Source organism: Apium graveolens, chromosome 7 (assembly GCF_009905375.1).
Source record: "Apium graveolens cultivar Ventura chromosome 7, ASM990537v1, whole genome shotgun sequence".
Classification (NCBI taxonomy): domain Eukaryota; kingdom Viridiplantae; phylum Streptophyta; class Magnoliopsida; order Apiales; family Apiaceae; genus Apium; species Apium graveolens.
The window spans coordinates 43362196-43380507 of NC_133653.1; the positions used below are offsets into that span (position 1 = coordinate 43362196).

An 18312-nucleotide genomic window follows, 5' to 3' on the forward strand; every position below is an offset into this window, starting at 1 on the left:
ACAGTTACATATATGTTGAACAAATTGAACATTTTATATATGTTTAACTCATACCTTTACGATATTCATACAAGTTCAGACAATAACGTAGGGGATGCCTTGGATCAGGTTGGCTCAAGCACTACTTGTCTGTTGCAGCCTAATCTTTGCGATTCGTGTTACAAACATTGCCTCAAGTACATGCCACTGATACATTGGCATTGATTTGTGCAAGTAACTGCATATTTATATCAAGCCATTGAACAATAAATAAAAATCACCAAACACCGACTAACTGCATATTACAATGAGTTCAATTATAACAGAATTTAGACTATTCTTTTACGTATTCTGCATAGTTTATGTTCTCATCTTATTCTGCATTTAACTGTGCATGAGAAATCAAGTTAATAGAGTGTAAATTGGCCTGGTAAAAACAAGATATTAAGCTGCCTGGTAAAATCAAATATGGCGTTAAATATGTTGGTGTACATAATATTGGTTCAAATTACTACATAAAAAAAAATTATATATCGTTTAAAAGGCCAAATCCTATTTTGTATTGTTACTGGAGCTCCACCTCAGCTAATAAATCATCTAACCACTACAATAATCAACACCCAGACCTCTATACAAAAACGAACAACGATCAATAAACAAAAAAGATGCAGTACCCTGTATACAAATGCATCGAAAAGATTAGCCCAGCAACGTTACACAATTTATATGTACTGCAGATAATACAAGCATGTAAGAAATATGAGGTTTGTTGTAGCTGGATTGCTTTTATGCAAGCTGCAGTTTCTTTTGATTTTTCTTTGGTAGCCACAGTCTTCTCGTCTTTCTAAAGGGATCAACCCAGTTCTTATCCTCCTCTACGGCTTTTTCCCAGCGCGCCTTAAATTTTTTAAGCTCTACTGTAGATTGTCTTCTTATCTGTTCAGTCATTATCAGATACCGCAAAATTAACTTAAAGTGATCTCCATTTCTGAAATTATAGACAGTTACAAATGCCGCAAAGCATAAAGTAGTAATGAAATTACAAAAGTTGATATGACAAAGCCATTACACCACCTAAACTGACAATAGGATTACGAAGTTTGATAATAATATTTTAAATCAACTTCTGGTATCTAACTCTTAGTAGACACTAAGTTTTGAACATAAGTATCATACAAATGTGTCTTATTGTGTATGCACTTAAAGAAAATAAAGGGGAAATCAAGTTTTCTGAACTGAGGGTGATGATTGCCTGTTTAAGGCGAATGGTGAATTGAATGTGAAAGCGAATATTACTCCCAAGTACTAACACCTAACATATTTAAGACCATCACTTCAAAAGTTGAGGAATAGTAATCCACATATGATACATGTAGTAATCAAATCACCTATTTAAAGGACTATAGTAATTGCATCACAGTACTTAAAGAAAAAGAAAGCTGTTAAAAGTTCAGTTGCCTAACCTCTGCCCGTACATCAACAATATGTCTCTGAAATCAGAAGAAATAAACAACAGTGAGTACAAAATTATGCAGAGCAAATAACTATATTTTTCAACTACCCGGAAAACGTAAATATTTAGGAAAAACATGAAATAATACAAGAAAAAGATTAGATTGCAAACGGATACCTTTAACAACTCCTCTGTTTTTGGACCCTGCAAACAATTAAAAGGAAATCCAAAATTTCAAACTAGGTTGCAAAGATTATGAAACATTAAAATGTTTTCTCAGTCAACAAATTTAGTAGCACGTATCAGGATTTGTGCAAAGTGCCGTCAACATAGTGATTTTATAACATTAATATGGCTTATATCATTATGTTCAAAATAACTCTCATCATATGACTAGAAAAAAATCGGGCATATTACCTTTTCTGCAGATGGTCCACCTAGAGTTTGTATGCTCTGATGAACCAGATATTCACTATCAACGACACCTATTTTCTTTGTGCGATCCCCCTGGAGAAATTCAATATTGATGGAACATACAAGAACGTCAGATACCAGGATGAAAGCAGGAACTATGCGGCTACATTAAAAACAGTCTCTTTGGTTCCCAGATTAAAGACCCCAAAAATTGAATGCAAAAAAAGATGTTAAGTGAATACATGTATTTTAAAGCCCCACAAGTTCAAAAATATATATAATATTATGTTTAACAATGTTTATTAACATATGATATAAAAACACCTTTATATATGCTAGTCGCTACAGACTTGAATGTCTAGAATAAATCACTACGAGGTGCTATTTAATAAGTTATACTGTTATAGTAAACATTGTATACCAACATTTTTTTTCCTCACACCACTAGCAAGTCAATTAATTTTGATTAAAAGTTTCTCGTGAAAAGAGCCTCTTAATAAACTAAAGAACATTAAGCAATAAAAGGTACAAACTCAAGCAGCCTCCTTTAACATCCAGCTAGTATTATTAGAAAAAGAATAATGATATTTTGTTCATCATACTAATGTGATAATAAGCAAAACTTTCACTGGTTCATCCAAAATCTAAACTCCAATAATAAATAATTGTCCTAGAAGAGGGATTAGCAACAATCCATGATTTTACCTGTGCACAATAACCGAGTTTCATGTCCAAGCCCCATCCATGAACAAGATCATTCTGACAAAAGATTAACAGAGTAGGATTTATTAATAAGCTTCAATTCTGTATATAAACAAACCAAGTGATGAATTTGAGTGAGAAAGTCTCAATCAATACCAAAAAATCCAACAAGCTAGACCCGTAAAAAAAGTCCTACAAAGAACTCCCTATTCAACATGCACCTTGCATAATTTATCCAACTTTGTTTAGTAGAATAAGGATGACTGAAATGTGCAGGAGTGCATTTGAACAAGTGAAAAGACTGGGTTTTTTTATATCACTTAGGTTGGGTAGTTATAAACATCTATCGTCGTGAACACTATGATGTAGATCCTACTTAAAACTCCATTAGGTGGATTGAACTCCTGCACTTGCTCTACTAATGTCACGTCTCCAATTAAATTCACACTTACAAACTGCTTCTCTTATACTCTCTAATATATATATATATATATATATATATATTCCCTACCTTCCATTCTCTAGTATCATTAGCACAAACATTTTTTTATGATCTATAAAAATAACCATGAAAGTAAATCAATCATCAGCAATCAGCAACCCTCGTGTTATAAATGTTGCCTTTCCATTCCCTGGAATTTAGCTCCATAGAGCTGCCTTGTGGGTGGCCATTCAGATTTACTTTCTTGGGTTCAAAGCTTAATCTTAAGAGCACTGACATTTATGATAACATTATCAGGACGAAGAACCCCAACTGTTCTAGTTTAACTTTACATAAAAAAACTTCCATAATATTTGAAACATACTTCGAGTAGTAGGGCACGTTTCGAAAGATATTCCTTATTCAGTTGTCTACATTCCACACTGACACTATTTATGTACGGTGTACACAAAGATACATTTTTTGCATTTTTTTTGTTCTAGTTAAGTAAGCATGTGTATTTTAGTAAAACATCCAAAGCTGTTGATGTGGAGTAAGCGCTCTTCCAAAATTATGATCGAATAACATACCTGAATGAGATGCCACGTACAATGCCAAGCAGATCTCGAGAACACTGGAGCCATACCTTCAACAAAACTGAATATATAGAAAATTTTAATTAACAGTTGGTAACTGATACAAATATTCAGTAACAAAATGTGCCTTCCAATTGAATGTTTGCTTTTATATGTTAACATTTCCTACAGTAGAGAGTACTATATTGCTATCTAACTAACGAGATTTCCTGGCTTGATTTACCGAATGAACCCGGTTGAACTTCCTGAATCAAGTCTAGCAAAAAGAACAAACGTTAACTTACCCGGAGCATGGTGGACCTTCACTGTCACCTGAACACTTTGTTTTTCCTCTTTTATCATATACTCTTCTGCATTAAATTGATTATACTTAATAGCATCAGAATCCAAATGCACCACTAATGATGGTAAAATCTCAGAAAGCTGGAAAGTGGTAGTGTTCGAATCTTGGAAATGTACACAGTTACCTATGAAATTGTTTGCGTCTACTTCGTATGGTGATCCTGTGATGTATACCAGTCGAATTTGGGTCTAAAGCCGGTTGAGATATCTCAAATCCTTGAGATCTAACAATATCCAAGTAACTGAAACCAGAAATCACGTCAATTATTCAAGTAACTATTCTAACAGGTGTACATTACACTGTTCTACATTCAATTATTTTTAAACGTGTGCAGGACACATCTTCACAACCATTTCAATAAAACATATATATCAGAAATCACATGAAAAAAATAAGACAACCAGCTAATAAGTGAATAGAAAATACCTTCTTGGATTAAAATCCTCAACCCCCAAATCTTCATCCCAGAGAAATATATAGTCATAAACAGAAACAACCGCCGGATGTAGAAAACGTTTTGCAAACCACCTGAAACAAGAACACATGATCGCACAATCTAGAATTTTTAACACCTAAAACAATAAAAAAAATGTTGTATGCCTTACCACTTTGTTTGGTTCTGACCAACAATATGAATGGCCTGATTACTCCATTCAAGATTCTGCCACCCATCCACTTTTCCGTCATAATGGAACAATACAATTGTAAAATTAACTGGAAGAAACTGAAATGAAAGATGTGAGATCAAATACTCTGCGCAGTTGTGTAAAAGGTTAATGAACATTTGAGCAGACTAATGAAGCCAAATTTATGAAAGTAAGTACCTTCTGAACTATGTTATCAACATTATCCTTTTGACTAATACCAACAGGAATTGCCAGCAAGTAACGAGGGCCGGAATCTTTTGCCTGTTACAAACACATAGGCAAATTTCAGCACAGAAAACAACACTACGGTAAAAAAAGTTCGTATGATACACTACATACACTTAGAATGTATCAACAAGGAGTAAGCAGCAAGTAATGAAACAATATGATGACTACACTGAGATGCATTTTGCACATTGATGTTAGATCATAGATTCATATTAAATAAGAATAAAATTCCAACCTTTGGCTTGTTGGTCGTCCACAGAGGTCTCAAGTCCAAATCAGAGGTGGATTGAATGATGCCACGAGGTAAACGAATTAAACTTCTCCAAGCTTCGTCCACTGCCTATACAAAAGATCAGAAGCACCTTATTTAAAAAACACATGCTTCCGCAAGTACTTTGAGATGAACATAAGAATGATAACATCACGCCATTTGCTTGTACAAAAAAGAGTACATAGGAAAAAGGAAATGACAAATGAAACTAATACAAAAGGCTGATGTTGAGCCTGTTACCTGTGATGTATAGAGAGGATGCAGTTTAATATCCAACTGATGATGTGAAAAGAAAAGGGAATTCATTAGCCAGACCATTATGGGGGGAAATAATACAGTAATAAAAAGCAGCATTATCGATACATTAATCTGAGACAATGAGTGCTTAAATGGCCATAACAAAACATCTACTATAATAGAAGCACTCTAAGCAACAAGCAGTGGGTCAAGAACCTTAATTGGAACTAATGCTCTTGACAAGACTTTAGGTTATGTGTCAGACATACTTTAGTGTATCCATATGTAGGTGCATATGTGCATAAATGTGTTTGCTCACAAAACATCATTACGGTTTCTGTGAACTACATTTAAGTCATCGTGAAAATTCAAACAAGTTAACTAATTAATCTGGCTTCTGAAAAATCATTAAATGGTCCCTAAATTCGTCATAGCTACTACAGACACACCCAAGTAACCAAGTTGGTCAGTATGATCGCCTAAATAGATGCCATAGTTTGGTAACATACCTCAGTCTGCTGGTACTGGTAATTTGTGGTTTTATAGACAACAAACAACATCACGGTACATACAAATCCCATAAACGGTTTCATCTTGAAATTGCGAGTCACCTGCAGTTTGAATGGATAGAGTAACAAAATTTAGTTTTCAATTATATTTCAAATCGTCAAATGCTCAAAACATCTATGCTAAGTTAAAGAATATTACCCCATCAAACAACACATGTCTTTTCCTCAATAGCCACCTCCACGATTTAAATCCCCTCATAGACAAATAGGAATCCAGATATTCTCATAAGCTGCAGCCAATGTTAACAAAGTATTCAAAAGTAAATTAGGAATATCCTACAAATGTTTGGAAGATGGAAATAAAAGAACCATAGAAGATTCTTACGCACAATGCAATTACCTAACAGTATCATTATACAAAAATAGTGGACTACAAAAAGATCAAACACTATGTTAGGCAACCTAACACCCCAACTTAACAAACCAAAAACAAATAACAACTAATAACGGTTAAACACAACCACCATTAAAAAATTCTAAATCACAAGCTACAAACATCCGATCTTTAAAAAAGTGCCATACTCTCATACCAAGTGCATTTCGGGTGTAAGAACATCTAGTAAATCTTGCTCTATACATATAATCAAAACAGATTGGGTTTGCTTCAAAATATCAAAATTCATTCACAAACAAACCCAAAACCCAAAATAAGTTGCACCCATTTCGATAAAAAATCGAAAACCTAACAAACAATAACAAGAATTAAAAAAATAAAAAAACCCAAATAATCAATACATGTAAAAAAGAAGCACATGATCTCTGTCAAATATATAAACTACAAATCTTGATTTAAAACAATAAAATAAAACAAGGGTATAAATCAAAGACAGTAAAAGAACAAACAATAAAACAAATGTACAAACTAAGCTACTAAACACTAAACATATATTATAATCATTAAACAAAGGAGATCTTGTAGTAAAAAAAAACACACTTAAACATATACATCATATGCGTGTGTGTGTGTATAACAGTAATTGCAGCTGAAATCAAGCTCCGACAAGCATCCAGTTCATCGAATTATGTGTCAGGCGGGAAAAAGACAAAAAGGGGGTTCAAAGAAGCACAAGAGTTTCAAAGGTTTAAGATGATTATATGTATGTATGTAGAGGAGATAGATAGATACAGAGATAAAAGAAACGAGAGGGTTTTAAGGAGAGACCAAAGTTGAGTAAAGTGTTGCAACGTTATATAGTACGAAGCCAACTCTAGTACTATTGTTTGTGTGTGTGTAAACTGTAAATGTGTGTGTTTGTGTTTTGTAAAAATGTAAAGTGTGTGTGATGTTAAAGACACTATCAATGTCCTAAATATAATATTGTAATAAATTTATTTATATTTGGCGAAAGCATTTATGTGATTCTGTTCTTTGAGGATGTAGCTTTACATTATCTTTATTTATTTATTTTTGTTTATTTGTGAAAATACTGAGATGGGAAAGACGTGTGATTTATGACACCTGTCTATTTCTGGTGTGATTTAATTTTCATCATCATGTTTGTTTAAAATGATCATGTAACAACGACTTTGGAGTTATATTTGATTTGCGTAAAAATTTAAATTTGATTTAATATAAATTGAAATATATATTTGAATTTAAATAAACTTATTATGAAATAATATATTTGGTAACTTGAATTTGAATTTAATTTTAAAATTTTAATATATTCAAATATTAAATATGAGAATTTGAAATGATAAGCTATTTATTAAATATATTTTTTCAGAGGCTGTTTGGGTCCTATTTTCTGATAATTTATAAGTCAGAAATATACTTATCTTTGAACTTATAAGATAATTATAAAAAAAAATCAAGCATAATAATGTTGTAAGCGTTAATCTTGCATAACAACAATCCTAGGAGACCGTGAAATCGCCGGTAGATCTAGTAGAATTGTTTAGCCATATGCACACATGTATTATATTTCAATTATAATATAATTGCCTAGTTACGTTAGCGGTAAGCCGGCATATTTTATTTGCTCAACTGAAATAGGTTATAAACGAAATTTATACAATTTTAAAGTGAAAAAGCTTGATAAAAATAATTGTTAAGTTTAACACATATTGCTTAAAATTCAGTATAAAAGCAGTTGCAAATGAGTTAAATTGTTTGTAAATTATTGGAGTTTTATCGCTAAAATTACTTATTTCAGTATTGTAAATGAGTCAAATTGTTTGTGAATTTCTAGAACTCGACTCTTAAAATCTTCGAATTCGATTCAATAATAATCAAGCCAGATTCAAATTATTTATCGATTGAACTCGAACTTGTCGAACATTTTTAATTAACCCACTGGATTACTCGTTATTAATTAGTTTTGAACAAATTTATAAGTTTGCTCACCCACTAAATTAATAGATTCTCCATGGCAAAAAAATAATAAATAAATAGATTCTCTAAGTAATTATAGCAAGTCTTTCCTTTCCAGCAATAGACTTTAAGGTATGCTGGCATGTGGGTTGTTAAGCCTGAAATTAAGGTCAATGTTTTAGGTGAAACCTAAACACTGGGACCGTTACAAACAATATTTTAACGAGCAATAATATATTGTTAATTCTTAATCGAGCAGTTGCTTTCTCACTTGTCTGTAGATCTGGGTTTCCCTTTTAAGGAATCTATTTTGACAATGAGTTGAGCAGGTTTTTATTGCTTCCTTTTGTGAAATTTGTATTCAGAAATACAAGAAAACTGCTTAGATTTCATGTCATTTTCTCATGGTACATCTCACCTTTTCGTAGCTTATCTTGTGAGTGTGAATGAATAATATCGGAATCATGGTTACAGATTTTGGATATCGAAACTATTTAGTTGAGTTATCGATTTGCAATTTATCGGGATCGAACAAATATTTTTGAACGATTTTTGAGTGATTTATGGACGATTTTTGAAAAATCGACTAATTTCTATAATAATATACGGATATATTACCGAGCGTGGTGACGTAGTAAGGACTTATTTCTTGTCCCGGGATTCATTGGAAAACTTGCTCATTTTCAAGGCATGGACATAAATTGGATTTTCATAGAAAACGTCTATGATAAGTTTGTACATCTATCTCTTCTCCTAAATGAGAAAACTAGAATACACTTTAATATGTTTGATTTGGTGTTCTCACAACTGAGTTATGTTTAAGATGATAATACAACTATGGCTAATCAGCTACTTTTAGCTAAAAAATGGAGAAAAACTACAAACCAGTCATCTTCTGTGCTGCTCGTTTTCTTTCCTTCATCACCATAGATTTAGATCGATGATTATTGGAATCTGTGTGCACAATCTTTCCGGGATGACTGAAACCTTTCTTTGTCACCAGCTTTGACTGCTTCGGAAGATTAGAACCATCAGCATTGTTAATTTTTTTGGAACCAAGCGATATCCCTATATGTTTCTTTGCAGTCACCGGGGACCCTAAAGGAGCAGAGCTGGAATCAGCATTTCGCATTTTTAGGTACCCCTGTGGAGATCCTGAGCTTTTTCTTGCCACCACTGATGACTGCAGTGCAAGTGAAGGAGTACTAGGACTCACATCACCTACTCTTTTATTACCAAGTAGAGTTCCAGCAACACCACCTGCAGTATCAGTTGGCTTAGCAGAAAACTTTGATTTCTCTGGTCGGGGGCGAAAACTTCTTGGTCTTACAGGAGTACTGCGCATTGGTGATAAATGTACAATGGACGAGAAAACCTTATCAAGGGAATCCTTGCTTTGTTGTCTATATTCTTTCATGAGAAATTCTCTGAGGGTAAAGGCAGACTTGTACTCGCGTGTTCTTTTCGAGTAAAAAATCAGCGCATTATTGGCTAGCAAAAGAAAGTCTCTGAAGAGTTCTCGAATTGATTTGATGGTCCCACTATCAATTCTCGATCTTATTGTGTCGAGATCCATGTGTTGTCGGATTATTCTCTTGTACCGTGCCCGCTTCTGTAAGAATTAACATTAATCACGTAAGTGTACAGATAAACAACTACAATCAAGATCTTTTCTTTTTTTTGAGGAGGTGAAGAATGACGGTTCAGGAATCAAGATCCACATCTTATACATGTCTCACTATTGCCTAATCAACGAATATTTTGGTAGTAAAATTTGATAGAGATGCTAAAAATTAAACAAACACCAAAAATATTTTACCTACCTGGCTATCAAGTCTTCGCGTAAAGACCATAGCATGCTTGCTTTCTGCAACGACTCCAAACATCCCCATCAAGCTTCCACTGGTCCCCCTAAACAAGTCTCTATATTTACCATCTACAGAGGAAGATTTGTTTATTTCACCACAGCCACTGGTAGAGGTTTCCTTCCAAGATGAATTGGTTTGAACATTAGATGGACAAAAATGTTCGCTTTCTAAAATGCTACCTTCTCTGACTTCCATATTACAACCTTTCCTCTTTCTTTTACCTCTCCTCTTTCTTACAGTACTTTTATTTTCATTCATAAGCCCTTGTAATTTTATGCTTAGAAGTGTCTCATGCTCATCAGACTCCAAACTCTTTGGCTTTGTTTCCAATTCTGGAGTTGATTCCAGTTCTGTAATTCGACATTCAGGGGAAAAACTTGACCTGAAATCCTGAGTGAAACTTCCAGCAGATAAACTGTCCTTGGAAGTTTCTTTAGCAGAAAACTCAACGAGCTTGATCTTCGGTACAGGTTCAGGTGATTCTGTCCGGCTGGTATCATAATCAACCTGACAGTCCTCTACTTTCGCAGCCTTAAGCCTCTTCAGCTTCGCTTCAAGAGATCTAAACAAAAAATAATAATTCATTTGTACTTCAAATAAAAGGTTCAAGTTCTTAAGATAAAAAATAAATTACATCCATCTAAATTTGAATATGAAAGAGAGAAAACTACTTTCATAAATGATCAGAAGGCAAAGAAAATAAAAGTTAAAATAGCCTTGTTGGGCAACAACACCAAAATAAATAAAAAAAAGGTATAAAATATCTAACCCGATTGATTCTTCGGATTTCTTCAATTCTTGCTTAAGCTCTTTCACCCGGCACTTCCTTAATTCTTCAAACCAAGCTCTAAAGAATAGACAACAAGGAAAATGAGAAAACATATATCAAGGGAAAGTTGATTACTGGATGGTTAAAGATAAAAACTGATTCACAGATGTATTTTATTTTTGCGAACAATGGCAAAGCCTGTACTGCTGCCGGGTTACCAGTGGTGGGTAAATTACTTCTCAGGATTAAAAAGAAAATACTCTGTACAATTGCATTATATTAAGCAAGGAAAAAAAGCTATTGACAATGTATCCAATGTTTTAATACCATTGAGTCCAAGTGCTACAAGGTCATGATGTCCTTAAATCTAGTTCAAAATATACATTATTTGCAAAGTCTGCAAATCAATTTAGTGGTTGTAGTAGGACACATTAACCATCCCACGAACTAAAGTACACAGGGACTAGGCTAAAGCTCTACTAGGAATCACCTTACTGCAACACCATACAATTCCCTTTAGAATTTTAACTAATAAAGTAATATGACAAATCAAATAATAGATGTATCAAAGAAACACGTGTACTTACTTGCAGCCGGAGTAACGCCGTCGTAAGTCCTCATACTTCGCTTTGCAGGCCTGAAATCAAGTAACAGTTAGCATCGCACCAAAAAAAACAAGACGAATAATAACCTAACTAGAATAAATACAAAAACAGTGAAAATAACTGAATGACGTACTGTTAAATTCCTTTAGGTTAGGAGGGATGAAATTGGATTGAATAGGATGGAAATTCTTATTGTTAAATAAAAAGCTTTTAACTATTGTATTCCTTTCTTCATTCCATTACGAATTATAACTACAGCTCAAACCCACCAAATTTAAAAATGGTTGCTCCATGCTCCTTCCTAATCTCTTTTCACAAATCTCATTACTAAAATTTTTAACTCTTCTACTTATTACACTCTTTATTCTTCCAACCGCTTCTTCTACCTCTAATTATGTATATAATCTTTCATTCTGTTCCTCCCAACCGAATGAAGTATTAGTTACTTATCCATCCTCTGACAAGTAACAAATAACCTATGATGGTTGGTATAAATAAGTCAAGTGAAACTGAGTCTATCTGGAGTGGAACTTTGACTAGTTTCACCACGCTGTAATTTACAAATTACTTGGGTGTTTGTTTCAATAAATTATCATCTGGAAATATGCATTTGTAGGGCTGTAATTCGAGCCGAGTTCGAGTTTTTTGCAGTCGAGTTCGAGCTTTTCTTTATCGAGTCGAGTCGAGCCTGAAAATAATCGAGCCTGAATTGTGTGTTCGAGCTCGGCTCGGGTAATACACGAGCCGAGTTCGAGCAGTTCGCGAGTTTTCGAACTTAACGAGTTTTTTAACGAGTTTTCGAGTTAAACGAGTTTTTAACAAGTTTTCGAGTTTTCGAGTTTATCGAGTTTTTCACATATTTTCGAGTTATCGAGTTTATCGAGCCTACGAGTTTATCGAGTTTTTAACATGTTTTCGAGTTATCGGGTTCTTATCGAGTTATTCGAGTTTTATTTTTACCTTCGTAAAAATATTTCTTTTTTAAAATTTTGACTTGTAATTTAAAAACATTAGTTTCACTATTAATAACAATAAATAAATGTTCAAAATAACATACATGTGTTCTGAGGTAAATCAAACAACACATTCAAATACATGTATAAACTAGAAAACAAATAACAACACCTTTGTTAGTATAATTTTTCAAATCATCTATTTTATTAATTTTGTTTAACTCTATCTTCATATTTCTTAAAAATGTACTTATTTTTATATATTGTATATTGTATATCTTATATATATAATAGGCAAGTGCTCAAATACAAACCAATATTAGAATACAAACTACAAACCAATGAGACCCATATGTTTAATCACTTTCCCCTTCGTTTTTAATTTTACTTTTCCCGTTAGTTGGTTAACTTTTTAAAAAAAATAATTTCACCGTATTTTTATTCATCTCACACTCATCGATTTGCATAGCATATTTGCTATATTTTGACGACAAATCAGTATTTAAATGGGTTAAATATCAAATTGGTCACTGAAGTGAAAGTGATATATCAATTCCTTCACTGATCTTAACGGGGTATCATTTTGATCACTAAAGTCGTATAATTATCAAATAGATAACTCCAAAAATGTGACAAAAAAATAAATATTATCTTTTGTTAAGTTCTACACATTTTTCTTCAACGCTACTATAATCAAATGAAAAGTTATGAACTCTAGCATTTTAGATAATATATCTAGATTTTAAAACTTTTATTTACTATTTATTTTTAATTAAGTAAGATAAAATAACTATAAAATTTAAAATAGATAGTAAATAATTTTTTTAAAATCTAGATATATTATCTAAAATACTAGAGTTCACAACTTTTCATTTGGTTATAGTAGCGTTGAAGAAAAATGTGTAGAACATAACAGGTGATAATATTTAATTTATAATCGTATTTTTAGAGTTATCTATTTGATATTTATGTAACTTTAGTGATCAAAATGATACCCCGTTAAGATTAGTGAAGGAAGTGATATATGGCCTTCACTTCAGTGACTACTTTGATATTTAACCCGTATTTAAACTTACCCGAATCAGTAAACTGAAATCTGTACTAATTCCAGAACCAGTACTTTTATTGATTCTCGTAGACATAATTAGTGATTTATCATCGAAACATATCAAATATGGTACTGATTGTTGGATGATATAGAAAAATATATTGAAATTAGATTTTAAAAAGAGTTCACTAATTGACGGGAAAAATTCAATTAAAAATGTAGGGAATTATGTGTAATTGTGTGTGGGAGGTGTAGTTTGTATTTTAATTTAGTTTGTATTTGAGTAAGACTCTATATGATAAATAAAGTAAAATGATAATTTTATTATTGTCGGGACTCGGGGGAGAAAAGTAATTTTTATCTTTTTTAAAACAAAAGTACGCAATAGACATTAAATCATTAATAAATAACAATTATAAAAATAATAATTTTAATTAATAACAATACAACATAATAAAACTTTTTTGGTATAATTTATATCATATTGTATAATATACCTATTAACTTATCACTAAATTGTAAATTTAGATCTAATTAGTTGACATCTCAATTAGAATTTAGACAACTATCAAAAGTATGATTCGAATTTATAATAAAATATCAATATAGTAGTAATACATTATTACTATAAAGGACCGTTATATTTTGAAATAAATGATAACTTTTGAATCTAAAATAAAGGAATATTCTATAGATTCATGATTTAAACAAAAAAATAGAAGCCCTATATTGAATAGATTATTTGATGTAAAATTCGTAATTGTCCTTTTTATTTTAAAATAAAATCAAACGAAACTCGATAACAATTTTACTTGCTTCAACTCCAACTTGATCCTTTTTTGTTTTACTCTTTCAAATTAATAAATTCTTATTTTTCTATAAAAAATTAATAATTGATGCAATACAAATCTAATTCAGTTCAAAACAAAATTAGTTTTGAAACAAAATAAATGTTACATGAAAAATTGATAGACTAAAAATGTGACCAGAAATTTTTACTTAAAAAAATTAGTATGACAAGAAATCTGAGTCAACAAGTATTTATAAATGATACGCTAGAATGAAATTAAAATATTTTTTTTGATAATCATATCCTATTTTGTGTACAATAGCAATAAAGAAGGCTTTATAATGTCGGTAGCTAAAATATTTTATAATTTATATGTATAATGGAATAACACAATTACATATATATTGAGAAAAATTAAAAAAAATATTTAAATTAAATAATCTTTATTAAGGTTGACCAAAAAAACACCCTTGGGTAGAAAAAGGGACAATATATAGGAATACATGTGAACTTTGAAGAACCGATTGAAAAAAAACAAATGCAAATATTTCAAACAAATAAAAGTATGGAAGGGTCCCCTCAAATATACACAAAGTGACAAAGGACTACCAATATCAAAATATATATACATATCCAGAAAAAATTATCAATCATGTAAATAACAAATATAGAAAGACATAAGTCATATTAATAATATAAGTAAAATAAAATATTATTAATCATGTAAATAATAAATAAAAATAGCATCAAGTTACATTAATGGAAAAAATAAAAATTTAGAAAAACATGAGTAATATTAATAACATAAGTAATAACATATATAAAAAATAAAAATATTATTAAAATATAAAAAATTAACCGAGTTCGAGTTCGAGTTCGAGTTTATCAAGTCGAGCTCGAGTCGAGTTCAAAAAAACTCGGCTCGGCTCGAGTTTTTAATCGAGCCTAAAATCTTGTTCGAGCTCGAGCTCGATAACGAGTTCGAGCCGAGTTAATCGAGTCGAGTTCGAGTCGAACTCAAAAAAGCTCGGCTCGAATTACAACCCTATGCATTTGCAAGTGTCAAGAAAGTTTCACAACATACGGGAGATAAATAAAAAAGCAAAGAAAAGAAAACATTTTTGTTTAGGAAATGAAAAAAACCCCAAACCCATATTACACTTTGCTATAGGTGGAAACACAACTTGGAAAATGCATAATGAAACCTAGAAGCCTAGGCCTCAACCCATACCCAAAACATTGAACATTCAGCAAATCTATTGACATGTTAATTATCTTAACTAAAAGGCAATTTTTATGTTCACTTCATAATCACAATTAAAAATTTCCAAAATTTAAGAATGAAAAACTTGACAACAAAAAACATATTAAAACCAAAAAAAAACATCCGCAAATTATTTTTAATAATTCAACAAATAATCAAATACACTTGTCTCTATGATTTGTTTGCGACAGTATTTCACTCTCTTTTTTATGTTGTTAAATCATAACACTTTAAGATTGATCATATGTAATGATCAAACTAAACCAAACTAAGCATACTCCAAAGTCTAGAGTAGAGTCTGGGAGAGTAACATGTTCAACAATCGTACTCTCTAATCTTAGGAGTAAGAGCAGATAAACAATCATGCAAGACATATTTTACTAAAGGGAACATATGAACTCTCAGCCTCTGAACTGCAATTATCTTTGAACTGGTTCAGTATAGAGTATAAACACCTATAACAATTATTGACTGATCTGATTCAAAACTTAGGCACCATAGTGTACTAAGACACCCAGGGATTGCCAATATCTTCTCTATGGAACTTTACTATTCTGCCTCAATCTCAATAGGAATAAATTTAAGTATTCAAATGAATGGTATTGATAATTTATAATCTCTATTGCACCTTCTTTCTAAGTAGAAAATAGGACGTGTAATTATAAAACTCGTTCAAAAAACAAAATTACTGATACTGAGTATTTGAAGTGTGTCATTTGTATTGTAACTAGTTCGTATACTAAGATGATTTGTATTGTAACAAGTTTGTATACTAAGATGACTTGCAATGGAACACGACTAGGCATATATATATAACTAGATAAAAGTAACCTAAAACTTAAAATCAGTTCAAATGTAATGCCTTGGTTCGTTTTTGTATAATCTAAACATAACTTGTTTTGGTTACTTTTGATAATTTGCGCTTTGGCTTAATAAACATCAACATAATATTTTGAATGTAATTATAGTAAATTCTGTTATTTGGTACTTTTATACTTTCAGTTAATTTTTTTATTCTGTTACTTTTATACATCATATAACTTAAAAGTTAAATGAGTTAGAGATTTGAATTTAGTGGAGAGCGGAGAACTACCACAGGATTATATTCTTTTCTTTTTAATTATTGAACACACTCACAAACCCCTCCTTGCCAAAAACCACATTTGAAACCTCGACCTCCCTCCTAGCAAAACTGAACTTTATTTATTTTTTAAAGGCAAGTCTCCAAGTTCTTACTCGCAAAATATTCTCTGCAGAACTAAGCTATTTTAATGGTATATACCCAATCTGAAAAAGCTTATTTCATATACCAGTCTCAGAAAGCGTATTTCAACTTTTAAAAAATAAAAAATTATGTTAAATACCTATTCTGAGATGGCGTATTTCAAATAGAAATCGTATTTCGTCAATATTACCAATTTCAAAAAATACAGTATTATTTACCATTATCCAAATTTTTACAACAAACTTTTACTTAAAGACCCAAGCACGTGAAAAAAAGTGACTTGCAAACTTTTACAACTTCACTAATCTTTTACTTAACACCTAAGCACATTACTCTACATTTTTATAAACCACTAACTTCACATTTTCTTCCCACATGTCTACATTAAACAAAAATAAATGAAAAACACATTTCTAATAACTTAACATAAACTAAAATAACTGCAAAAAATAAATTCCAAGAAATAAAATAAAATAATTTAATAACCTCAGGGGTGAAGCTAAACGGGTAAACGGTTCGGACTCGGAGCTCCGAAGCAATCAAATTCCAATCCTTTTTCCCGTGCCTTAAAACCGCGCTTCCCAATATAAGTTCCTCCCATGTACCCCACCTCAACCTGGGCCCCACCGCTAACTTCCCTTCCCTCATCTTTGCCATCCACGTGTACGCCCACGATTATATCACCCCTATTACTATTGCACGCACCCCGCGTATTTTAGCAAATGCCCCCCTCGTATCGGAAAAATATACACACAAAAATACATACAATTTTCCGGCGAGAATTTTATTGTTTTGTAATAAAAAATGATGTTTGGAGAAGAAGTAAGCGTGAGAAAAGGAGTTGAAATAAAAACCGCTAATTAAAAAAACATAAAAATAGATGATTGGTAAATATTATTAATTATTATTATACATAATTTTGATGTAATTGAGGGGTTTGTGTGTGTATATGTTTATCTCTATCTCCTCTATATCTTTGTCATTCTGTTTGTAAAGTGGTGTTGCTGTTTTGCTCCTCTCTTTTTTTTTGACGATTTTACCCTGGTGTTTTGTCCTGACATTTGTGTTTTCAGGGGTTTATTTGGGTTTGTATGTGTTTTTTGTCCGTACTGGTTTTTGAAATTTTAGTAATTTTTTATTTTGTCATTTTCAGTAGGAGTATGCTTTGCCAAACATTCCTTTAAGCCCTTGTTTTTCAGATGCTTTTTGTATTATATTTATTTGCATGTACCGAAATTGACTATCATCTCCTGTATTGATTAATTTACAAAATAATAGGAGGATAATTTGGTGTTCTTTGTAACGGGTTTTAAAATGCTTAGTTACCAATTTATTATTAGTTCTTTTATCTGGAATGATATGGATCTCTCGGCCCTCATACTTACATAGAGTCCCATAAAATATTAATCTCTTTTGTGTTATTTTGAAATGTTAACACTTTGTCTTAGTTTCCCAATCATAGTATCTTGAAGATATAGTAGCAGCACATATAAGTAAGATATAGCTATTGGAGACAGTTTAAGAAACATGCGTCTGCTATTGTAATACACAGTGCAGAAATGTTGCAGGTAAAAACCTTGCGCAATGTGCATACCACAGAAATTCAAAACTCAGAC

General features: G+C 31.7%; 2 protein-coding genes across 4 annotated transcripts; both read right to left on the reverse strand.

The window, feature by feature from the left end:
* Positions 1-448: 448 nt before the first annotated feature.
* LOC141671723 (uncharacterized) lies at positions 449-7121 on the reverse strand. 3 transcript variants are annotated; one of them, XM_074478048.1, is made up of 16 exons: positions 6807-7121; positions 6000-6090; positions 5801-5902; positions 5295-5330; positions 5019-5123; positions 4733-4816; positions 4514-4632; positions 4335-4436; positions 4033-4149; positions 3850-3915; positions 3560-3626; positions 2552-2605; positions 1850-1939; positions 1610-1636; positions 1443-1469; positions 449-915 (listed from the first exon to the last, which is right to left on the reverse strand). In XM_074478048.1, the coding sequence occupies exons 2-16, from the start codon at positions 6057-6059 to the stop codon at positions 766-768; spliced, it is 1206 nt and encodes a 401-aa protein (XP_074334149.1). In that variant the 5' UTR covers positions 6060-6090; positions 6807-7121; the 3' UTR covers positions 449-765. The 3 variants fall into 3 exon arrangements, with proteins under 3 accessions (XP_074334149.1, XP_074334151.1, XP_074334150.1); XM_074478050.1 differs by having other exon boundaries at positions 6795-7121; XM_074478049.1 differs by lacking the exon at positions 6807-7121 and having other exon boundaries at positions 6000-6565.
* Positions 7122-8846: 1725 nt separating this feature from the next.
* On the reverse strand, positions 8847-17735 carry LOC141675029 (uncharacterized). Its single transcript, XM_074481738.1, has 5 exons — positions 17183-17735; positions 11399-11448; positions 10812-10889; positions 9998-10604; positions 8847-9786 (listed from the first exon to the last, which is right to left on the reverse strand). The coding sequence occupies exons 1-5, from the start codon at positions 17351-17353 to the stop codon at positions 9052-9054; spliced, it is 1641 nt and encodes a 546-aa protein (XP_074337839.1). The 5' UTR covers positions 17354-17735; the 3' UTR covers positions 8847-9051.
* Between the last annotated feature and the right edge of the window lie 577 nt (positions 17736-18312).

What these genes read in the sequence shown, in the direction of transcription:
- LOC141671723 (XM_074478048.1), bottom strand. Translation starts at nt 6,059, where the DNA reads ATGAGGGGATTTAAATCGTGGAGGTGGCTATTGAGGAAAAGACATGTG. An exon ending in GGACGACCAACAAGCCAAAG is followed by an intron (nt 4,817 to 5,018) that starts GTTGGAATTTTA and finishes TGTTTGTAACAG; the next exon opens with GCAAAAGATTCCGGCCCTCG. An exon ending in TTGATAACATAGTTCAGAAG is followed by an intron (nt 4,633 to 4,732) that starts GTACTTACTTTC and finishes CTTTCATTTCAG; the next exon opens with TTTCTTCCAGTTAATTTTAC.
- LOC141675029 (XM_074481738.1), bottom strand. Translation starts at nt 17,353, where the DNA reads ATGGCAAAGATGAGGGAAGGGAAGTTAGCGGTGGGGCCCAGGTTGAGG. An exon ending in CGGCGTTACTCCGGCTGCAA is followed by an intron (nt 10,890 to 11,398) that starts GTAAGTACACGT and finishes TCTATTCTTTAG; the next exon opens with AGCTTGGTTTGAAGAATTAA. An exon ending in AAATCCGAAGAATCAATCGG is followed by an intron (nt 10,605 to 10,811) that starts GTTAGATATTTT and finishes TTTTTTGTTTAG; the next exon opens with ATCTCTTGAAGCGAAGCTGA.